Source organism: Lichenostomus cassidix, chromosome 13 (genome assembly GCF_008360975.1).
Source record: "Lichenostomus cassidix isolate B80296 chromosome 13, HeHo_3.0, whole genome shotgun sequence".
Classification (NCBI taxonomy): domain Eukaryota; kingdom Metazoa; phylum Chordata; class Aves; order Passeriformes; family Meliphagidae; genus Lichenostomus; species Lichenostomus cassidix.
In genome coordinates, this window is record NC_139494.1 from 17,406,901 (window position 1) to 17,430,760 (window position 23,860).

The 23,860-nt window shown below is 46.8% G+C and overlaps 2 protein-coding genes and 2 long non-coding RNA genes across 5 annotated transcripts in view; 2 read left to right on the forward strand and 2 right to left on the reverse strand.

Moving 5' to 3' along the window:
* LOC146431424 (uncharacterized) overlaps positions 1-1,951 on the reverse strand; it is a 61,849-nt gene extending 59,898 nt beyond the window's left edge. For both annotated transcript variants that reach the window (XR_014854958.1, XR_014854957.1), the window contains exon 1: positions 1,858-1,951. This is a non-coding gene — a long non-coding RNA (uncharacterized LOC146431424). The remainder of the gene's footprint in view (positions 1-1,857) is intronic.
* A 2,282-nt stretch (positions 1,952-4,233) lies between these two features.
* Positions 4,234-23,162, forward strand: TTC1 (tetratricopeptide repeat domain 1). The gene is made up of 8 exons (XM_085074063.1): positions 4,234-4,279; positions 5,093-5,383; positions 13,328-13,388; positions 14,538-14,650; positions 14,847-14,883; positions 16,596-16,744; positions 18,737-18,791; positions 22,873-23,162. Exons 2-8 carry the CDS (start codon positions 5,102-5,104, stop codon positions 23,004-23,006), a joined length of 831 nt encoding a protein of 276 aa, XP_084930189.1. The 5' UTR covers positions 4,234-4,279; positions 5,093-5,101; the 3' UTR covers positions 23,007-23,162.
* On the forward strand, positions 7,620-9,162 carry LOC146431427 (uncharacterized). Its single transcript, XR_014854960.1, has 2 exons — positions 7,620-7,688; positions 7,762-9,162. It is a non-coding gene; the product is annotated as an uncharacterized LOC146431427 (long non-coding RNA).
* Positions 22,649-23,860, reverse strand: part of PWWP2A (PWWP domain containing 2A) — a 30,494-nt gene continuing 29,282 nt past the window's right edge. Inside the window, exon 6 of the transcript XR_014854959.1 lies at positions 22,649-22,916. The gene's annotated coding sequence lies outside the window, so the exon portion shown is untranslated. The remainder of the gene's footprint in view (positions 22,917-23,860) is intronic.

A 23,860-nucleotide genomic window follows, 5' to 3' on the forward strand; every position in this document is an offset into this window, starting at 1 on the left:
ATGGATGATGGATGGATGATGGATGGATGATGGATGGATGATGGATGGATGAATGGATCCATGGATGGATGGATGAATGGATCCATGGAAGGATGGATGGATGGATGATGGATGGATGGATGATAGATGGATGGATGGATGGATGCATCCATGGATGGATGGATGAGGAGGGCAATGAGGAATGCAATCCCGGTCATTCCCCCCCAGGCTGTCCCTGGCTTTGCCCATAATTCCCAATTGTTCTGTACATCACTGTACACTTGCACTTTAGAGATGGAAAACAATGATTAAAGTCATTTCTCAACAATTTAAACACTTAGTCCCTTTACTGTAGGGCTGGAATTCAGCCAAGGTCCCTCATCAGGATTTTCACTTTAAAATCAAACACTCATGGCCACTGAGTTTGCTATGGTGGCTCCTGGGATGCAGTTGCTTCCCTCATCGCCAACATACATAGCTCCTCCAGCAGGAATTAGTTCAAGGAGCTCCTTCACCAGGATCTCTCTCAAACTTTGAACATTCCAGCAATGGTGAGAGCTCAAAATCTCCATTTCAGCACACCAGGGAGTGTCCTGCAAACATCCAGGCTACCAGAGGATCTGATCTCTAAAAGCAACACTCCCAGATCACTCCAAATACCTCCCAAAAGAGCAGTGAGCACTGGAGACCCAAACCCCAGCCCTTGGTTCCTTGAGCACTCTTTGGAAACAGCTCTGCACATTTAGAGACCTTTTCTTTTCCTCTTTGTCAAACACCAGCTTCACCTCCAGTCACAGCTTCAGCACAGATACAGGCAATGAAAATTCTATAAAATGGGAAAAAACTCCACATGGATCTGAAGGAGGGACTAGAAAAATTACAGAGGAGAAAGTCTGATATGCCACCTTAAAATATGAAACTTTCGCAAGGCCACCTGACTCCTCCAGATGAGATCTATTCTAAATATCTTGATTTTTCCCACTGGAATATTTTACAACCTCCACCAGGCAAAACCAGCCCAAACTGAGGCTGTACAAATCACCCTCTTCCTTTTGTTAGTCCTTCATTTGATGCAGTGTTTTCCTTTAAAGGAAAAACTATTTGGGCCAGGGCACGATCATAAGCCCTTGTGGGACAAGTCCATTTTTTAGCACAGCCAAAATTATTTTGCCAAGCAGAACACACAGTGGCACATAATGGTGTCTTTTTTCTGCTCATTAACAGACTTTCTGATGAACCCACTTTTTGGGCAAATAGATTTGCCTCTAAAGAGGAGTTGCTGCCATTCAGCACCAAAGGTGCTCCTAAAACAGGGAATTTCCCCAGGTTAAGCTGCTGTGTGGAGCTTCATCCCAGAGCCTTTCAGTGGACAGGCACAGCTGGAATGGCTCAGGGAGCTTTGTCACAGCCCAGCTGTACAGAAATTAAACTCATTAGGCTGCAGTGCACTCAGCTATTGCAAAAGTGCTGCTTATTTGTGAGAAGAGTTATGGTAAAATCAATCCAGCTGAACGAGGCTGAAGCTGGAGAGCGTCCTGCATGCTTTGCTCTATGGAAATGCAGCTTCCCATTATCTTTACAAATGGGATGGGGAGAAGAGAGGACATTGGTATTATAAAGTACAGTTCCAGTCTGGAAAATGTCAAAATAGCAACTTTCTATTCAGCACATGAGCTCTGTGCTCTCGGTTTCTGTGCTTGACTTTCACCTCAGCCAAATGAGCAGAAAATTGCCCAGCACTGGAGATAATCACAGCAGTTATGGGATGGAATGATTGCTGTGCTAACACCCAGCATTCCTTATCCCCCAAACTAACAGCTCATCCCCACGAGAACACACTGGATTCTGGTTTATACACTTCATAAAAGATTTGCTCACCTTCTTCCCAGCCTCTGGCAGCCTCTGGCTCCCATTGCAGAGGGCAGGACATGGAGTTTGGGGATTGCACCACAAAAACACCACCTGCAGCCTGGAGAGGTGAGAAAGAAACACTTCAGAACATGGGCACACATCACACTGGGTTCATTTCATGGAACCCAAACGTGCTTCCACCCACTGTGGTTTTTGGGGAGTGAGAGGAAGGTTGCAAATCCATCAGCACATGTAATGATCACAGGACAGCCCGTTTGTCTGATTGGGATGGAGCTGAACTGAGGGGATCAACCAAGTGTCCCTGAGGAGAAAAGCAAGGCTGTGATGTCGATTTCTGTCACTGTGACAGGGACAGATCCCCCTGCACCCCTCTGCTCTCCTGCCTGGGTTGGAAAAGCAGAAATTAGGTTTGATCTCTGCTCAGTTGTCATCCACAGCTTGGCTTTGCCCTAGAATAGCCAAAATTCCACTTCCACGTAAGTGGAAGGTGACAGGGAAAGGAAATCTGGGGTTGTTACTGGAAATTTTTAATGTCAAAATACATTGGCTTGAGCAGTGAAGAATATGCTCCACGTCTAGTAATTCCCACAATCTTTACAGCACTCCAGCCAACACACAGGAAAAAAGAGAATAGATGTTCAAAATTAATAAGACTCCATCACCATTTCTCTAATAAGTCAGTCTAAAAAGTGGATGTAGTAAAACTTTAATTTATAGCTGTGATTAAAAAGCCTTTAATTGCCTATTTCACAATTTCCTTTCAAAATGTTCTTTGGGAAGCACAATAATTTGATTCCACTGAGACTCGTGTGCAAATGTTTAATTCTGGTGAAGAACCTGAACTTTCCGTGACCTCCAGAAAATTGTAATTATTTTTTCTTTGCTTGATTTGTCGAGCCCTGGTTTCTTCACTGCGAAGATCAAAAACGCTGTCCCAAGAAGGAAATTGAACATATGGCCTGGAGCCTGAGGTAGTTGTGCAATATTTCTGCCTCTCCCGGGCGGCCGAGAGTCCAGCCCTGCACTGCTGGGGGAGCTCCAGCACTGCTTTCACTAACCTGGACCAGTTTCACAAAAAATAAATAACTCGGCAAATCCAACATCGCCACCTATGGGATCCCAGTGCCGCGGGAGAGTCACAAATCCTCTAATCCCGCGGAGTTCCCTGGATTTTACACGACACGAATCCAACCCTTTAAACACTAAGGTTTTCCCTTAGGGCAGCGGGAGAACTTGGATTTCCTGCCTTCAAGAATAATAAATAATGAGGAGCTATTTTCCAGATTGCTGAGTTTTATCAACTCAGATTGTCACATGGCTCAGTCCATGGATTCAACATCACGTTGAATCTTCTGCTGTAAGCAGTAGTGTTTAGGAATATCTAAACCAAACCTGAAGTGCCTAACTCCTAAGTCTCTGGCTGTTTGAATCCAACGGTGTTGTTCCACCTCCCGGTACAATTCAAGCCTCCTTTTGGGCTCAGGTTTGAAATACTTTAACACCTTTAATGTTGCAGGAAACCAGAACGGTGTGTGGGACTAAACAAGAGCAGGATCATCCCTAATTACAGGGGAAATCCCCATATTCCCGAGGTGTATAAACACGGAATGTTCATCGGGGAGAAGCAGGTCCTGGGAATCCCGTGGGGTTTGACAGAGCCAAGAGCTGGTGCTGCACCTGGATCAGGACAGTTCTGGGATTGCTCCAGGCTGGAGGTGCACGGATGGACAGTGAGATGGTGGCTGAGAGCTGGGCATGACAAAATGAACCCCAGTCCTGGGCAGAGCCCAGCTCGGGCAGCAGCAATGCGGGATTGTGCCCCTCTGCCCCTCAGGTGACACTGCAGAGCTGTCCTGCCCTGGGCAGCACGGCAAGGAGCTGCTGCAGCTAATCCAGGATGAGCAGAGGCATGGAGCAGCTCTGCCGGGAGGAAAGATTGTTCAGCCTGGAGAGGAGAAGCTCTGGGGTGACAGAATTGTGGCCTTGCAGGGCCTGAAGGAGCTGCAGGAAACATGGAGAGACCATTAACGCCATCGGCCCTGGGGAGAGAGAGACCACGGCGGGACGAAGCAACTGCACTCAACTGTTCTCACCTTCCCTCACCTGTTCTCACCTTCCCTCACCTGTTCTCACCTTCCCTCACCTGCCCTCCCCTGTCCTCACCTGTCCTCACCTAGTCTCACGTTCCCTCACCTGCCCTCACCTGTTCTCAGCTATCTTTCCTGCTCTCAGCTGTCTTTCCTGCTCTCGGCTGCTCTCGGCTCCCTTCCCCTGCCCTCACCTGCCCTCCCCTCACGGCACCACAGCGAACTACAGTTCCCGGCATGCCCCACGCACGCGCTGCTCGCCCATTGGCTGCCGCTCCCGGAAGCGGCCCGCGCGCCAGGGGCGTGTCGGCAGGCGGAAGGCGGAAGCGCTGCTGGCGCAGGTGAGCGCGGCGCTGGGCTGGGGTGCGGGCAGAGCGGGGATTGCGGGGTACCGGGGATACCGGCGGGCTGGGGCGGTGGGCTCGCTCTGGGATAGCCCCGCAGCTCCGGACAGCGCGGGGAGCGCCCGCCAGCCGGCCACAGCGCCCCGGGGTGGTGGCGGGGCCGGAGGGGCCGCGGGGCGAGCCGTGCCGGGGCGGAGATGAGCTCGGTGATGAGCTCGGTGGTTGCGGGCTGTGCCGCGGGCTGGGCCGGGCTGCTCCCGCCGCTCTGAGCGCCGCAGTTCCCTTCCTCACGGGAATTTGGCAGTGTCCTGGCTCTGTCCCTGCACAGAACAGCAATCAGGGGAAGTTGCCCCCCGCCCCGAGAGAGCAGAGTTTCCCTTAGGGGTGTCAGAGCACTTGGGAGCGCTTTAAAGGTTTATGAACATGGATAACAGAAATGAAATGATGTGTATAACTGTGCAAGGAGAGGGGGCAGAGCAGGGCCCAGCAATGGCACCAGAGGAGCGGCAGGACTGAGCCCAGGGAGCTCTCCCTGCAGAACTTCTGTCCTGGGCAGTGCCAGCCCTGAGCAGAGAGCAGACAGGCTGCGGAGTCTCCTCCTGGGGATATTCCAGAGCCCTCTGGACACAGCCCTGCCCTCTGGGATGCAGGAGGTGGGACCAGTGACACACCGTGGTCCCTTCCAGCCTCACACATCCTGCCATTCTGGGATTTGTTTGCTGACAAGTCTTTCAAATTATTATTATTATTATTATTATTATTATTATTATTGATAATTACTCCTTTCTCATTTCCACAACCCCCTCCCAGGAGTCCAGCATGGAAGAATTTAAAGATGCAAGGCCACCTGAAGAGTTACTCAATCACCTGAAGCTGTCAGAGCAGAAGTCAGCAGAAAGTGGCCCCAGAGATGCCCAGCAGCCCCAGGATCCCCCAGAGGAGTGTTTCCATGACTGTCACGACTCCTTTGAGGCCAAAGGACCTGTGCTGGATGATGAAGGGAATGTTGAGGATGAAGGGAGTAGCTCGAGGAAGCAGACAGAGCTAGATGAAGAATACTTGCTAGAACTAGAGAAAGATATGCCAGAGGAGGAGAAACAGGTAATGCCAAGCACCAGTGCTGGGTATGAAATCCTTTGCAGTCAATGTTTTGGGTGGTCTGTGGCTGACACAAAAAGGGACCTTTGAAGCTCTTGTGTGTCTGGGTTTACTTTTTCAGATAACAAATGTTTGTAGCTTTCCTTGCTGCTCTCAGTCCTCACATTGCAGGGCAGATTCTGTGTGCCTTGAGCAGTGTGTGAGGTGAGTGGGACTGAGAGAGGACAGGGAACAAAACTCTCCCTGTTATTTGCTCTGTGTGCATCCAGTGCTTTCCCCTGAGTGTCTGCAAGGTGCTTCTCCACAACTCACAGCAGGTTTGGGGACAGTTTTGCTGACAGGTTGGTTTGAGGAATGCAGACAGTTGGGACTCAGTGTGAATGGATTCCTGTGGATTCCTTGGCCTTTCATCAAACAGAACACGTTCAGTGTGTGGCTTTGGTTGCTTTCAGTGCTGTTACATTGGACAGACTCACCCTGCAGCAGGGAAGAGAAAAATGCAGTTTTGCATCTGTAGAGCAGATCTTTGTGTTAATGTAGAAGGTGGAAAAGCAGTATTGGGAAGGACAATATGAGATACAGTCTCCTTGAAGTAGGAATGAGACTAAAAGTAATTCTGGTCTCTGCTGGACCTGCTGGGAATCCCCTTGGATCTCTGTCTCTGTTTTGATTCTAAATGGGCAAAATGCTGCTGCCAGTTGGAATTTAATAATGACTAATGGGGGTTGGGAATCTCAGGAGGTTTTCTGGTGCATCCTTTGCAGGTTTTTAGTCCAATGCCCTGCCCAGAGCCAGGGAGATCTCTGGCACAGCCCCTCTGGCTCCCTGTGCTGCTCTTTAACTAAATTAACCATTTAATGAGAATTTCCTTTGTTGCAGGGCCCTGAGCATCTTGGGGACTTCCCCTGGACTCCCTCTGGGAAGTCAGTGTCTTGTTGTTGTTGTAGGAGGCAGTTTGTTTGATTTGGGGTTTTTTGCAGTGGGAGACACCAAAAGCAGAGCATTCTCCAAATGCATCCCTCAGGTGCTGAACAGAGGGCAAAAATCACCTTCTGTGACCTCCTCACAGAGAAAAAGCATCTCATTGCCCTTGGGTTTTTTCCAGCTGGAGTGAACAGTCCCTTTTTCCTCCCTGTGTTTATTCCTGGACAATAAGGAGCACTGTCATCATGAGTCACACTGGGGCTGCAGCACCAGCCTGGCACTTGAGAGCTTCTGAGAAAAAACTGCTAAAAACTGGGGGGGAAATTGTTCTAGAACTAAACTTTAAAAAGAGCAGCAAGCCTGGCAATTGACTGTGTTAATTTTCCTGCTGTTCTTGGTTTGGGTGTATTTTTAGATAATCATCTCCTTTTGCACATGGATCTTTGCCTGCTGTCAAATGACCAAAATAATTGGGAATGTTGAATCTTGGCACTCAGCTCTGTGGAACTGCACTGAGAGGGGCTCTGGGAGTGCAAAACAACAACTGCTTCAAAGTGGGAAGATTTCCTTAGAGAAGGGCTGGAGGCAGCTGCAGCTCTCATCTTTCTGCAGGTTTATTTCCAGTGGTGTTGAGCAATTCTGTCCTTCAGAGTGGTTTGGGATTTCGTCTCCCCAAAGGGAGGGATTCTCAGCAGCACCACAACTATTGGGTCAGCAGTTCTGTGTTTATATTCCACTGAGAGATTTCTGAATGTTGCAACCTGTCAAATGTAGGTTTTTTTTCTGTAGGAAAATATTGTTGATCTCTCTTACAAGCAGAGCTGCAGAACTCTGAATGCAGAGGAGAATGAGGAGCTCAGACAGTTGTCACAGCCACTGGAGTGTCCATTCCATGATCTCACCCTGGACAGGTCATTGCTGAATTGCTGCTCAGCTCTCCTCATTGTACTTACTGTTGATAGCCACAAGTTTATTTTTGAAAGTGAAAAATCCTGTATATTCTGGTGATAAAAAGATGCAGTTAAATGCTGCAGCTTTGAAGAAAAAGTCCTCCACTCACAGTCTGAAAACAGTGCTGTGCATTCATTTACTCAGAGCTTTTCCAAACCTTCTAAGCCTCCTTCCAATGACTCAAAATGGTTTTTTTTTGAGAAGGGCAATGTGATTTTTTTTTTTTAATTGCAGCTGCAGCAAATGAGACAGAACCATTCAGAAGTGTTTTTTGGCTGCTGAGGTTGGGAGCAGTCCTTGCTGGGTTCCTGTAGCCCCTGCTGCCCTGAGCTGGCACACCTCAGTGGGAGTGGGCAGTGATTCACTGGTGAAAGCAGACATCAAACAGCAGCCTGGTGCTGCACCTGGGGAGATGGATTTGATTTTTCTGCTTGTCTGAATCAAAAAAAGCTCCCCAGGACCTGGTGCTGCAGCAGCAGCCATGAACTGTGGGCTCAGGGCAGGAGCAGAGCAGGATGTTACTGCAGCTCCAATCCCATGGATGGAGTGACACCTGCAGAATTTGGGGTTTTTGTACCCAAAGCCATTGTTGTGTTGAACAGCTGGAATAAAGGGGCTCAGGGCAGTGATGTTCTCCAATAAAGGGCTGTAGGAAAAGTCTCTTGTTTATTCTGGAGATGCACAGGCAAGTTCTGCTCCTGGCTCTGGGGATTTCTGTGCAGATTTCAGCAGCTCAGAGCAGAAATACTCACCTGTGCAGAGGCTGCTGCAGAGCTCAGAGGAAAGCAGTGAGTGAGTGATTGTGTGTTTTCTCTAATTACATTTCAAGAACTCCATACAGTGAGATTTCCAGTTTTAAGCAGCAGGAATTCCTTCCAGGGAGACAGTAGGGATACCCTGAGAAATCTTCTCTGAGCAATGAAGCAAAATAAGAACTTGCAGGGATATTAAGACACAAAGCTGTAAGAAGTGTTCATAAAACCAGAGCCTGGTTCCTTGCCTGGGCTTGCAAATCTAAGCTTTTTAAGGATCAAAATTCACTTTTCCAGGGTCTGGTTGTTGTTTCACAAGGCTGCTGCTGCCTCAGCAGAGGCACTGAGCAGCAAATTGCTTTTGATGCCTTCCAAGCAGAGTTTTCTGGTTGGGTGTCAGTGACAGTGTTGGCTTTGCCATGGGGCTGCTCTGCAGCACTGATGTGAGGACAGCCAGCAGCTGCTGCAGGGCCATTGTCCCTCCTCTGAGGGACACCCTCACGAGCAGCTCTGCAGGGCCACCTCAGCTCCTCCAGCATGGCACATTTGTCCTGTTCTGTGGCAAGGCCTTCAGCACCTGGCCTGGGAAACTCTGATCCTGGGTACAGAACTCTGTGTTCTGTAAGGCAGTGCAGTAAATAGCCAATACTCCTCCTGAGCAGTTCCTTCCCTGGCTTTTCCATGTGCCCTGGACCTCCAGCTGGCTGGAATCACAATTGCTGTTCTAACAGCAGGAAATGTGTCAGCAGGACAGGCAAGAGGAGATTCTTGAGGAGTGTCTTATGAGCAACTCTGTAAGAATGAGGTGGAACTGATTTTGAGAAATAGGATTTTTGAGTGATGCCTGAGATTCTTGCTGGGCTAAACAGTAAAATTCCCTTTTTTCAGTCCCTCTGTTCTCTGCAGGCTCTAGGATATGTTAGAGAACATTGTCTTAGTGAAGACATCCCCTCCTCACCCTTCCTTTGCTCCCTGTGCCTTTGGGTTGATCCCATTGTTTTCCATAAAGGGAAGCTTCTGTATAGAATAAAACATCCTGTTACATTTTCTGAGTTAAAGCTTGGAGAAGAACATTTGAGAAGTATATCTGTATCTGCTGCAGTCATTAATTCCAAGAGCTGGTGAAAAGAATTTGAATAAAAGCTGGAATTATAATCTCCCTGTGTGATTTATAATTCTTTGAGTTACGTTTTTAAACAAACAAAAGTCTTTTGCTGAGTGACAGTTTAACAGGAAGAGGGAAAAAGTCTCCTTTCATGTCCCTTTGAGTTCTGCTGGCTGATTTGAGTCCTGTATTCAGTGCTGCCTTTCTCTGGCTGAAGCTGCTCCTGTCAAATTGAGGGTTTTCCCACTGTGGTGATGGATTTATGGTCAGCTCCACTGTCCCTGCCCCAGGCTGTTGCCTCTGGAGCAGGAAGGATGAGTGGCACAGTCAGGCTGGGCTGAACTGGAGCTGTGACCTCCTTCCTGTGTCTCAAGTGCTGCTTCCAATTTCGTGGGATTTGGCAGTAGAAAGAGTAAAGTTCTTTTCCATGGAATCCCAGGGAGCAGGGAAAGGCCAAGGTCCATCCCTGCCATTGCCCTGGAACCTCCCAAGTTTGGCAGTTCTCAGGATTTAAAAAAGGGTTTTTTGGGTGACTCTAAACGGAAATCCAAATCCTTGGATGCAGGATAGAGCAGTAGCTTCCCAAAACTGCAGGGGGAAGCAGACAACTGCTAATGAACAACTGAGCAGTGGGATTGGAAGCTGAAAAATGCATTCCTGCTCTGTTTAAATTCCTCTTTCTGTGCCCCCTGTGACCTGCAGGAATTTGGAATTCCCAAGGGGCTCTGAGGTGCAGCTTCTCTGTGACTAGAGCAGGGAGAGATTCCCTTTGCTGCTGCTCAGGACTGAGCCAGGAGCAGTTCCCAGCAAAGGGAAATCAGGGATCAATCCAAGCCCAGGAGCAGCCAGGGGAATGTTGTGTGAAGTGGCACAGGCTGAGGGTGTTGTTCCTTCAGCTCCCACTGGATATTCAAGGATTTCACTTTTATGGCCTTGCTCACTTCCCAAGGAAACAGTGGCAATGTGCAGGTTGCCATCTTCTCTAATAGCAGAACAATGTTTTTATTATTATAAAATTACATTTACTATGGAAATAAAATTTACTTATAACAATATAATTATAAATCAATTCTATAACATTATAAAATGCTATTTTATATCATGCTTTTTCTGAGTGTTTTGGCAGAGCTGAGGTGCAGGGGCTGTGTGTGATTTGGGGTTGTACTTTATTGTCACAAGGCCAGGCTGTCCCTGGCATGGCTTGAGATCATTTCCAGCTTTGCCAGGCAGGTTTGGGTTAAATTCTGATTTCCTCTGAGGCTGAGACTGGAATTCAGTATCCAAATCTAAACATTTCTAATCAGATCCTGTAAGAATCATCACTAATTACATGGAGTTGTTTCTTCTGGCCTTAAAATATTTAAACCACATCAATGGAATTTGTGGGTTTTGTGCCTGCTGAGGAATTTGTCATCTTTGCATTAATAAAATTTGGAAAAAAACTCCAAAGTCCAGGTTTGGGCAGAGGAGCAGCAGTTGTGGTTCCCCCAGTGCTGTGTGTGAGCAGCCTGAGGGCTCAGAGGAGCTCAGGGTGGTTCTTCCTCAGGCACAGCATTGCAGGAGCTCAGGCTGACCTAATTCTGGGTGGGAAGGAAGGGCAGCTGCCCTGAGCCCTTCCTGGTCCTGTCAGCCTGCTGGGGACACTGGGGGGACACTGGGGTGACACTGTGCCCTCCCAGTGCCCATGGCAGTGAATTCATTGAGTGCTGAGTTGTCTCTCAGTGCTGCAATGCTTTGGGGTTGTTCCCTGGGTTTGAACAGCTGCTCCCAGCCTCCCCAGCAGAAATGCAATTTCAGCCCAAAGAGTTGCCTTTCCCCTGTTCTGGTAAAGAAAGGGCTGGGTGGAGGAATAAATAATGGATTTATTTCACACACAGCCTGCTTTGCAGGGCAGTGCCTTTGGCATGAGAGGTGCTCATCCATTTTTCATGCTTCTACATTTTGTGGAAAAACCAGAGGAATTGGCTTTTAGATGTTGCTTCTTGGTCAGTCAGACTTGGAATGCAAATCCACTGATGTGCAGGAGGTATCCTACAGACTTTAACTTTTTAAAAATACTTTGGACACTCAGTTTGGAAGTGAAAGCTATAAAACAAGGAAATATTGGAAATGTTGGTCAGGCTCTCACAGAAATGCACGTTTTGAACCATTGCTGTTTTGCAGGGAGCTGAATAAACTGCAGAATCAAACACAGAGCTCTTAAAAGTGCTGCTTTGTTACTTTGTTGTTCCTTTTACTCCTTTTTGTCATAAAAAGCTTATTCTTCTGAAGCTTTCTTGCTGCAAATCACTTTTTACATTAGCATTCAATACATAATTAGGTTAAACATGCAGTATTTTTAAATAATATGAATAAAATGAAACAAAATAGTGATAATGCATGAAAACCCTCCATCCAGCATCCCTCGATTTCAGGGTTTCTGCCCAGGACTGGTGTGAGCATTCTGTAGTTGTGTTTGTGATAAAAATCCTTTCATTCTTGTGGAGCTGTAACTGAACCCTGAGCAGCAGAGAATCAGCTCATGGCACTGAAAGGCCACTTCTAAATAGGTCATGAGCAATGAAGTCAGTGGGGTTTGTGTTTCAGGCAGCCCTGCCCCTCAGTCAGGGTTGTCTGTGGAGATCTTTCCAGCAGGATCCTCCTCTCCAGGCCTGCTCTGGGCTCAGATGAAATGCTTTGTTCAGTGCCACGAAATGTTGGGGTAATTGTCACTCTTTGTGCACTGCAGATGATTTAAAAATGCCTTTTTGTGGAGGCCAGGCAGGAAGTTCTGTCTGATCCCTCGAGAACTGAGGTGGAGCAGTTCCATTTTCCCCGTGCTGAACAGCAGAGTCCTGCATTATACAGAGAATTTGGGATTTTCATGCAGCCTGAAGTGTTGAGTTTGTCTGTTCATATGTAGAAAGCACCAAGTGTGTCCCTTGGGGTGCTGTGGAAGGACTTGGGGCTTTGTCAGCCCTGCCTGGGCAAAGCACTTCCTCAACAGTGGGGTGTGGTTTGTCTGCCCTGTGCTTTGTGGGGTTTCTTTAAAGTGAGGGGTAATGGGTATGAGAAAATCTGTTTAATGGGAACAAATCTGATGGTCTGGGCATGTACCAAAGGGGTCAGATGAGATCTTGCTGTGGGATTTTGTGTCATGACTCAGAGTCCTTCCACTGGGCCTGATCTGTTCTTCCCAAGGTGGTGCCAATGGTCAGGTGAATTAATTCCCAAAGCCAATAAATGCAGGAGGAAGAACCTGTGCTTTTGAACTGTTTGTCAGCTCCTTGGCATAGCTGGGAGCTGGTGCAGTGCTCCACACGCTGTACTATATTTAGCTGTTTCCAAGGAGATGTTCTGTGTGATATTGATAATTGCATTAATCCTTGATTCACACAATCTGCAGCAAAGGAAACTGCTCCTTTTCCTACTGTTGGCTTTTTAATTGCTCACTGATCTGTCATTGACAGACACCTCGGCTGAAGCCCTTTGTGTGCTGGGAGAAACAGCAGTGGTCAGAGGATGGCTTTTGTGGCACAGAAGTGACTCACAAGCTCTGTGATGCTCCTGCCTGTCCCTGCTTTGTTTCAGCAGTGTCTGCACTGTCAAGAGGTTGAAGGATGGCTTGGTGACATCCTGAGTTTTCTGTGTCACAGGCTGAGAGCCTCAGCCTGGCCTCCCCTCGTGCCGAGATGTTCATGGTTGAAATCACAGCTCTGCTCACATGTGCAGTTCTCACTGCACAAAGAACAGCCCTCTGGGGCTGGGGGTTCAGGGGCTCTGTGTCACCCTGCACCTTCTCCTTGTGCAGCTCTGGAATTAACTGGAATTGCTGAGGTGGAATTATTTCAAGCAAAACTTCTGAGACTTTACATTTAAAGTATATTCTGCATAGCTGACCTGCAGTGAGTGAATTAAATGGAGTTGGAGAGGAGAAGCAAAGAGCCAGCTAAAAGCTGATGTGTTGGTTTAAAGCATGGAATTCTCCATGGATGCTCTCCCTGCATCCTGGTGTCTGTGAAGTGGAGCTTTTTAATTGCCTTCTTGTTACACTCCAGTGTTTCAGGGCTAAATAAAGTATTTCCTCTCACAGGGTCTGCAAGCAGATCTTGGTAGGGTTAAAACTCTCCAGGTTATGTTTTATTCTGCATCCCTTCCATACTTTCTTTGGAACTGCAGCTGACCTAGTTGTTCATTTCAGTGAAATACTCTGAGACACTGTCTTCTCTTTTGTAGAAAAGAAGAAAGGAGAGCACGGGGCTGAAGGAGAAAGGAAATGAGCACTTCAAGAAAGGAGGTGGGTTGGTAATTCTTTGAACAGCATGTGGATGTTAGAGAATCTCAGATTAGTGCTGAGCCAATGTGGTGATGCTGCAGAAAACCCTGAGGAAGATCTTACACCCTCCTTGTTGAATTTTATCATCTCTTTTATTTTTCATCCAGCTCTAGAGAAGAGACAGCAATACCAGACCTCCTTTAGAGTTGTTTAAATCCCAGAGATTTGGATACTAAAGCAGGATTCCCATGAAAGCTGAGTGCTTACATACAAAACCATGGATTTTGGAGTGCCTTCCAAGTGCCAGGGTTTCTTTCACCGATCAAAAAAAGGCTTCCCCTGGGCTCTGAGCTGGGCTGATGGCTGTGCTTAGAATTGCTGCAGGGCCTGGGGCTGTGTAGCTCTCTGGTACCTTTGTACATTGATTTTAAGGAACAGACAGAAGGGGGGAAGTGCTTTTGACACCTGCCTTTGATTGAACCTGTGGTGGGTGGAGGATTCCCAAAGCAGACAGGAAATGCAGGTTCCTGCTCTGCTCAGGCAGCAGGACACAGCCAAGGAAGCTGTGTGCCTGAGGAGCAGGCAGAGCCTGGAGGTGCCTTGCTGTGTCCTGAGGGAACACAATCCTGGGAATGAGCTCAGCTCTGGGAAGCACCAGAGAGGGCAGGAGGGATGTGCTGAGCCCAGGAGAGCCCCAGGGCTGCAGTGTTGGTGAGGCATGGGCTGGAGGCTCCTCTGTGGCCTCCCCTTGCCAAGCCCTCTGCCCCTGAGGATGCTGTGGCCACCAAAGCTCCCTGCAGCTGCTCTGGGCAGTGAGAGGTTGCAGCACTTCTGCCCTCCAGGTCAAGGACACACTTCATCCAGAGAGATTCTGCCTCTGCTCAGATAAAAGGAAGCAATTTCAGGGATGAGAATTACATCCACATCCTGCTGCACTGGTAGCATTGAGCTCAGGAGTACATTTCTGCTTTTGTAAGCAGAATGAAGTACATTTTAAAATAATTGATTGTATTTATGTACCACTTAGTAATGTTCTTTGAGAGCAGCTGCAGATTCTGGTCTAATATCACCATGTATATTGAGAGATGGTTCCAAAGGAATCTCAGCCATGGCTTCACTGGTTTGAAATAATAAATGAATTGTTTTGGGTTTTTCCTGTTGCATGTGCAGACTATGGAGAGGCAGAAGACTCCTACAGCAAGGCTCTGCAGATTTGCCCAGCCTGCTTCCAGAAGGACAGGGCTGTTCTGTTCTCAAACAGAGCTGCTGCAAAAATGAAACAGGTGAGTGTTGGTTTTATTCTGTGTCACACTGGGGATTGAGGTTGGGACAAAAGCAATTGTGAAGTGATCAGAGCCCTCCAGGACCATGGAGTCCAACGTCCCCAATTGTCCCCAGGCAGAGCACTGAGTGCCACCTCCAGGGCTGGGGACATGCAGAAATATGGCTTCAATCTAACAGGACTATTTTGTGTTCTAGGACAAGACAGAGGCTGCCCTGAGTGACTGCACCAAAGGTATCACTTTTTTATCTCCCAGTGCTGCCCTTGTGCCAGATTTTTATACATAAATGGTGTCATTTAGTGCCTTTACTGCAGAGCTGTAATTCTGGGCATAAGGGTCTTTAAAGAATTGAACAGAAAACACCTGATTTGTATTACTTGTTTTGTAAAATGTCTGTCAAACCTTTCCTGCCTGCAGTAATTTCCTTTCTGTCCTCTTGTACCAACGAGGCTGTTTACTTGTTTTTAATAGCAAAGTCTTTTCTAAGGAAAATGTTTCCCACACCTGTGATTTCAAACCCACTTCCACCTGCCATTCCCCCACAGATCTTGGTTTAATCCCAGATTCCAAAGAACTGGGAGGCTTTATAGAGTTAAAAGCATTACCAAGTGCCTTTCCTGCACAGCTTTTGCTTTGTCACCAGGGCTTATGTTCCCCTGTTCCTGCCCTGCATAGTTCTCTCTCTGCACCTTCTGGTGGAATCAGTTCAGCTGTGCTTTGCTTTATTGCTTCCACCCACTCACCCACCCTCGAGTGTTTGTTAAACTCCCTGTGACAGCTGGGGAAAAAATCCAAATTACCAATCAGAGAGCTAATCCAATGGCTGTGTGCCAGCCCTGCCTGCACAGAAACGGGAGCTGTGCTTGCTGAAATTGCTCCTGGAGGTACCACATCCTCCCTGGCCTCTCTCACTGGGGCTCTGCCTGCCTTTGGTGCTGCTGCTTGCTGAAAAACACCTCCAGTCGTGCTCAGAGGGAATCAATGTGCTTTGAGCAGGGAGAATTCAGCTGCCAGTGCCTGACACTCCCCAGGGATTGCACAGCAGAGCAGCTCAGTCACCTGCAGCTCACTGACTGTGCCATTGCCTTTGTCCTTGCAGAGGAAATAAACTGGAATATCTACCTGGATAATCCGAGATTTAATTGTCCCTAGAATCATTTCAATGGGCTAGGAATTATAAAATGGACAGACCTCTTTCTGTGATGAAAAATCCTTCATAGTTCCTCTTTCTGTGGTGAAATCTTTCATACTCCCTCTTCCTGTGGTGAAAAATGGATGAAGGAATTCTTGAGGAATCACCATGTGGAGGTTACTGCTGAGTTTAGCATTCAGTCTGAACTGCTACTGCAAACAGCCCTGCCTGCCAAGGGAATGAGGAGAGGAAAAGCTGAAATTCACTCAGAATGCCCCTCTGCCAACTCACAGAGCTGAAATCACTGCTTGAGCATTCCCAACCCAATTTGGACTGTTTGATATTAAATTCAGAAGAGCACCAGAAATTCTCCTGGAGTTTGTCTCCACTTGAACTGAGACAAGCATGGCAGTGCTGATTTTCCCTGCTGTGTGTGTCTGGAGGGATATTTGACTTTAGCTGCAATCTAATAATAGACACTTGCTAAACACACAAAAACTGAAATATCTTGCAGGTCCTTCAAGTTTCTGAAGCATCACTTAGAATCCCTGCATGGGTAGGATTGCACATTCAAAGCTTTGTGATCATAAATCACTTCCATCTGTGATAGATTGTGGACATCAAATGAAATATGATCATGAGACTGTCCCAGGCAGCTGTTTGTGAATTCTGACTTAGCTTTAAGCTCTGCCTCTGCTAGATCCTGAGTTACATTCTAAGGACAACTTACACGTGTAATGCACACTGCAGAATTCATTGGAGGGGTGGGGAAATGTTTCAAGTACAACCCTGGGCTTTGCTTTTGTTTTCCAGCTGTGGAATTAGACCCTCACTATGTCAGAGCTTTGCTGAGGAGAGCAGAACTCTATGAAAAAACAGAGAAATTAGATGAAGCTCTGGAAGATTATAAAGCAGTCCTAGAAAAAGACCCATCAGTTCATCAAGCCAGAGAAGCTTGCATGGTAAGTTTAAGCCTTTCAGTGAACTTTGGCCTAACTTATTTATTATTATTTTAGTTCAGCTTCACATCAGTGAACCTGCAATGGATTCTGCCTTAGAAGGAAAAAAAAACCTCATGTGAATCACCTGCAAATTTGTCTCTGAAACCACTTGGAATATGTTGTTACAAAAAAATCTTTTTGAAAAGCTTAATTGTTTTAAGTCTCCATTTGGGGAAAATAAATCATTAGCAGTGACTCTGCCCCCCTTTTCCCCACACTGTGGTGTTTTAAGTGACAGATTAGGAACAGCTTTTATGGCATATTAGGCAAGAAACCTTGCCTGGAATGATTTCCTGGGGGACTGGATCAGTTGCACTGATGGCACAGAATATTCTGCTTAACTGTGTGAGTGCTGTTGGTGGTGAGGGGTGATCCCATCCAACAGCTGAGCTCCCCACCAAGGATCTGCTGCTTCTGGAGTTGGGCTGGGGCTTCCCCTGGGCTGGGATAGCTCCAGGAATTCCATCCCTGAGGCTGCCAGAGCTCCAGGAATGTTTGGACAGCACTGCCAGGGATGCACAGGGTGGGATTGTTGGGGTGGATGATCCTTGGGGTCTCTTCCCACTCAGGATATTCCAGGATTCTAAACCAGACCCCCAGGGGTAGCTGGTTCTGTTCAGCTGGTTCTGTTCAGGCTGTTTGGAGCCCCTGAAGGTACAAACACTATCTGTACCTCTGACAAAGCCATGGTTTCCTCTCAGTGACTGTGGCCCTGATAATGCCCAAGGAGAGCCCTTGCCCAGCCCCAGAAGGGAATGTCCAGCAGTGCTGCTGCTCTGGCCATCCTTGAGGCACAGTGCAGAATGATCAGTGGTTGTTCCTGATTTCTGGGCAGTGGAAGGTTGGGGGTTCCACCCTTGAAGGTTGGGGGTTCCACCCCTCTCCTGCTCCCTGACCTCCTTGGGCAGGCAGAGCATTGGCTGCAGAACCCTTTGGGCAAAATGCCCTCAAATGCCTGCTCTGGGATTTGGTCTGTTCTGCCCTGAGCTGATCCTTGTCAGCTTTGAGGGGAGAAGCAAACTGTGGAGACTGAAGCTTAAAATTCCTCCCTTGAAAACCTGTTAAGGAAATCCTGACAGCTATAATTTTACACTTTTCAAATATTCATCATAAATCTCTCATTATTCATCATAATAAAACCCCTCAAATTTCAGCTGTTGACTGCACATTCATGGTTACATATCTAACCTGGAGGAGACTGAGAAGCTTTGCTCTGTTGTAAGGTAAAAGTGTCTCTGCTTTGCAGAAATATCCCAGGATCTTTTCCCCCTCACTGGCAATGAAAATGATGCATCAAGAAAATCTGCAAATTGGCTTCATTCACTGCTAGAGCAAACCTTCCTCCCCCCTGCCCACAGGAATGATCTCACACTGCTCTGGGGAATGTCATGACCCTGTTAAATGACAGATTAAAATATTAAGTGCACAATAGTTCTTTGATTCCTGATTTGCTATCTGCTCCAATACTTGAGCACAGTTTGTATTTCAGGAGTGCAGAGCTGAGGTTCTGATTTCAGCCCTCAGTTATTTTTGACATCTTCAATGCCAGACTAAACAGTTTGAAATTATCACAGTTTGTGGTCAAATCACTCCTATTGCTGCTTTCCCAGCAAGTGTCATTATATGGAAGCAATGGTGAGGTTTGGTTTTTCACAGGTGTGTAACTCTGGTGAGAATTTCAGCTTCCACACAGGTTTTGAGGGATTTTAGGGCAGATAAAGTGATTTCCCAGAAGAAGCTGTACTTTGGGGTAAGTATCATAGACAGCAGATAAAAATAGGTGTCCATAAGGACATTCCTGAGTGGGAAATGCTGAGCCTTTGGATTAGCAGTGTTCAGAGTCTGGAGGAGGAACTGCACATCAAGGATTTGTGTCTCTGTCCCTGCTGATGTCCAGATGTGAGTGCATTATTGAAAAGAGGGCTCTGATTCCAGTGTTTTCTCTCTCCACAGAGATTACCACAGCAAATTGAGGAGAGGAATGAAAAATTAAAGAAAGAAATGTTGGGTAAGTAGCATAAAAATCTTCATCATCTATTGGAATGAAATGCATGAATATAATCTCTTGTGTAAAATTCAGAGAAGGGAAATCTGAAAGGAAATATTTGTTTTGTGCTAAACAAAACTCCTGATTTCTTTGTAGTTCTCAATTGCTTGGTTTCACCTACAGTAAATCAGAGACAAGGAATTCTTATGCAGAAAAGACCATTAGTTCCATGTAAAGAAAGAAAACTTAAGACCTTCTAAAACAATTTCATATTGATATGTGTAAAAGCTGAGGGAAATTATTTGGCTCAGCCCTTTCTCCCTGCAAAGAAACCCTCAAAGCAAACATTCCCATGGAAGGGATAAACCAGAGCTTTCACAAAACCTCTACCTAAAGGAATCCCCCCAGCTGGAATAACTGGTGCTGTTTGATCTGGGGGCTGAAGAAATAAACCTGATTCTTTCTGTAGCACTTCCAACCCAGAGACCTCCAAGTGTTCATGTTTGCCTTGATTTATGCAGCATTTCATGGCCCTTTGGTTGGAGGCTGGGTTGGACCTACCAGGGTTAGAACCAGGAGTGGAATTACATTTCCTAAGGCAGTTTTTGGTGGGAAGGGAAGGCAGTGTTTGGCTGTTCTGCAGAAAATCAGGTTAAATAAACTCAGCCTGTCTTTCACACTGATTCATAATATATTTGGGAAGAAGAGACTGTTCCAGCTTATGCTGATGTTTTCCTGTAATTTCTTGCTCTGCATCCTCTGATTTGCTCTGGCTTTGTTCTGCTCTGACCTAGCAAAGTGTCAGTGAGGCTTTGCAGAGCTTTACAGGATCAGAGTCTGCTTCCCCCATTGTGCTGAGAACAAGCCCTAAATAAAGCAGGTTAAGGGTGATAGGGCTATAAATAAATGACAAACACAGAAAATCTCCACAAGGATCAGGCCCTTTGGTAGGACATGGGATGGGTTTCTGCACAAAGTAATATGAAAATAATTCCTGATCTTTTCTGAACTCTAAAGGGCCTCACTAATCACAAGGGATTTGACTGGAACAGTAAATCCAACCCTAGTTCTGCACTGCTGGTTTTTTCCTGGATGTCACACTAGATGGGATCTCTTTTAAAAGTGTTAATACTTTAAAAGTGTTAGTTGGGATTTCAGAACTGAACTGGGCTTTTGGGAACCAGTTCAGATTGTTTCTGAGATCCTGGAAGGAGTGGGAGAATAGAAACTGGATGGAATGTGGTGGTTAGGAGATTGCTTTGGATTGTTTTGTTGTACAGTGAATTTGTTTGAAGCTGTCCCCACTTTTCCACCCTTGTGGATGGCATTTCCCAGTGCCAAGGGGAAATTCCTGTCTCCTCACAGGGAGCTCAGGTGCCTGGGGTGTATTCCAGACTTTTGGGTTCCAGCACAGCAAGTCAGAGGCATCCTGATAGTTCCAGGCTGGGCCTGCTCTGGGAACACTGACACTGAACTGAAATTAGGGACAATGTGCCAGTTCATGCTTTGGCTCCTTTGGATGTTGAACTGCTCCTCAGTCAATGAATTGGCCTGTCCTGGTTTTGCTGAGCTTTTACTCTTTCAACTCAAACAAGCCCTGGGTTGCCCACCCAACTCCCACTGTCACCAAACTGGAGCTGTGTGCAAACAAACCCATCAATGGAGTGCATCCTCCTCCTTCCCAAGGGTGTTTCCTGTTTCCCAGGGCTGCAGCTCATTTCTGTCACAGCAGAACCCCTTGTGCAGTGCTTCTGTGTAAATAACTCAGAGCACACATTCCTGGCTGGATTTGCCTTGTGACTGATGAGGTTGATGTCACAAAAACATCCTATTTTGTGGCCAGGCCAAGCCCACTTGTGCTGTGTGTGCTGAAGGATCTCCCTTTTCCAAGGCTGACATTTGTATTTCAGTTACTCCATGTTTTCCATTCAGCTCAGCTGCCACTGGAGTTTGCTCAGGATGAAGTGACCCTGAGCTCACATCAAAGAGCTGGACTTGGAGCAGCCTTGGCAAGGAGCTTGGAAATCCAAGTGGCTCTTCCCCTCTGTGCTTCCATGAGCATCCTCTGCCTCAGTGACCATTTGCTGTGGGCTTTTTGTATTTCTCTCCTTAAAATCAACAATTTCCAGTCTTGTTTAGGGTCTTTTATAATGATTGTGATATCTGGGACCACTCCTTTGGGGAGAGGGTGTGAGGAGAAGGGAATTTTGGAATGCTTTCAGCAGTTTGGGGCCAGAGCACCTCACCTGAGCCTTCCTGCCCAAAAGAGATTTTTCCAGTTACCTGACATCAGCAAAGATATTTATTAGGCTTTGTGCCTGAAGAATTGCAGGGTTTGGTTTGTTTCTTATATTGACAATTATGTCGTATTTACAACTAAGCTGCTAAACCCCAACCCTGCACAAAGTGATTTTAAAGCAGAGCCAAACTACAGTTACAGTTCAGTCCTCATTTACCATTTAGGGAAGGGAGAGGGATTTGCCCTTGCTCTTTTAATTGCTTAAAAATGTTGGTAATACAAAAAGTTACACAGAGAGGAGACCTCATCAGGAACTTTGTCTTTTCTCCAAAAGAATTCTTTACACAAGCAAGATGGAGCTTTTCAACTTCCCAACCCCACAATAACACCAGCAGCTATGCCAGAATTATTGCCAGAAAGACTGAATAGCAATTAATTTTGGCTGTTACATCTTAATGTAAATTGTGAGTAATCTTTTCCTGCATCTGCCTCTTTCAATAGGGTGTTAAATTGCAGTTTAGGTGAGTAATGAATCACAGACTTTGGAGCCCTAAATTGATTTTTACAGTTCTGTTTTCTCGTTAACCCCTGAATATTTGCTTTGGTGAAGAACCTGAATGTAGCAGGTCGAAAATAAACAGGGTGTGTTTGAAAGGAAAAGAGCAAAATGTGTGAGAATAAGGGCAGAGGGAGGAGAGTGTGACCCTGCTTGGGGACAGGCAGTGTTGGAGGCTGGGCAGCCTCTGCAGCTGAGGCTCAGCTCCACGTGGTGCCTTTTCCTTCCTCCCAGCTCTGAGGCTCTGAGGGAGCTTTTCTTTAGGAGGGGGTTGGAGTTCACTAGAGCCCTTAATTTAGGGCTGAAAGGAGCTGGGGGAGGAGGAGGCAGAGCTTGCCCACAATGCTGGCTCTGTGTGTGCCAGGACAGCAGCAGCAGCTCGGGCTGGAGTGCCCGGAAAAGCCAGGCCTTTCTTCTGCCTCATTAACAATTAATGCAGTGTGGCTGCCCCACTGCCTGCCTGGGGAGGGAGGGAGGGAGCAGGAAGGTGACCTGGGATGTGTCACAAAGCCCCAAATGCCTGCTGTGCTGGGGAGCTGCTCCAGCTGCAGGATGGATCCCGAGGTACTCAGGAGGTGTTTATGAGCTCTGGAAAAGTGCATCCCTGCAATTGGAAAAAACCTTTCCCGGTGTCCTGCCAGGCAAACTCTGCTCTGCTGCCCAGCTGTAGGAGATGCCCCAGGAGATCATCCACATCTGGCTCCAGCTGTGCCAGATTCTGCAGGATTCTCCACAAAGACACTTCTCACCCCAGACCTGAAGCTCAGCCATGGCCAAATGTTTGTCCAGAAAAAACTCTTCATGTCACACAGAGAGATTTGGGAAATTTACACAAAGCATTTGGGAAATTTACAATTCTGCATTGAAACCAGCAGGAAAAGAATGTTTTTCTAGGAAAACTGAGCATCCTCTTCCTTTGTGTTGTCATGCCAGGGGTTTGTGTTCAGCCAACAGTGAAGTTGTTATCTCTGCTTCCTGTTTCACTTTATCTATAACTTCTATATATGATTTTTTAAAAGGATGTCCTTTTGTTGTCCTTCCCGTCTTACAGCTGTAGCAAGATCCATTTTCCAGAGTCAGAAATCACGTGTGACCCACACACTGACAGGACTTTATTAACTCTGTGGATATTTAACAATGATTTTTAATTGCTGCTAAGAGCCTGAATAGTAACAAAGTGCAGAGATTTCCTCAGCATTTACCTGTGCTGGGTAAATCAGCAGGGCTGGGCTGTGTAGTTGGGTCTAATCCCATGGCAGTTTCCCTCTGCTCAACTCTCACCATGTTCTCATGGAATGTCATTGCAGGCAAGCTGAAGGATCTGGGCAATTTGGTTCTGCGGCCCTTTGGTCTGTCAACAGAAAACTTCCAGATCAAACAGGATTCATCAACTGGCTCCTACTCCATCAATTTTGTTCAAAACCCCAACAACAACAGATAACGTGGATGCAGTGTGGCTCTGCACATCCCATGCCAGGATCCAGCAAACCAACATCCTTCACCCCCAGGGAAAGAGGAAACTCAGCAAACTCATTTTCCAGCTTGTGAAATTACAGTGTGGATGTAAAGCAACTCATTTGACTTCTCATAGTGATAACTGTGTCCAGTGTGTGATTTATTCTTTTTTTCATAGTTTTTCCCCTTTCCTTGCGGTGTTTGGCTTTTCCAAGAGGCAGTTGCTTGGTTTGGCTCACTCAGTGCTGGCAGCACGACTGTAGCAGCAGTTCAGGTGACTCCAGAGGCTGGAGGTGTGCTGGGAATGGGGGAAGCCAGCAGCAGCACTGCCCCACACCAGCTGGGTGGGACTGGCACCCCTGGACAGTGTGCCCTGGAGTCATGGATCTTGTAATAAAGGCTCTGCTCTTTGGGTTGGGAGGTTCTTGCCTGGGCTGAGCTCTCCCCAGGGTGGGTTTGTTGTTAAAATTCCCCAAATAACACCTTGCAGGAATCCATTGGAAGCATTGGGGTTTTTTGGCCCTGCTTGCAGCAATGTTGTCATTTAACTTCATGCCACCCTTCCTGCAGTTTGTTTATTTGGTATTAATTTTTCTGAAGGCAACAATGACATTTTGTGCCTCTCTCTCTATCTACACACCTTCTAAAGGTACTTTAAAATTAAATGTGCTTGTCTGAGATCCATTCATGCTGCTGGGATCCACAGGAGTTGATTGCTAAAGGTCTCCAAAGTAACTGGACCTTGAGGACTTGGAAGTGTTTATAGAATGAGATGATCTCTGAGGTTCCTTCCAGCCCAAACCAGGCTGTGATATAAATATATGTACATATATATTTATA

Coding starts and splice junctions, on each gene's coding strand:
- TTC1 (XM_085074063.1), top strand. CDS start 5,102: ATGGAAGAATTTAAAGATGCAAGGCCACCTGAAGAGTTACTCAATCAC. Junction 16,745..18,736: donor AAGCCAGAGAAGCTTGCATG/GTAAGTTTAAGC, acceptor CTCTCTCCACAG/AGATTACCACAGCAAATTGA. Junction 18,792..22,872: donor ATTAAAGAAAGAAATGTTGG/GTAAGTAGCATA, acceptor ATGTCATTGCAG/GCAAGCTGAAGGATCTGGGC.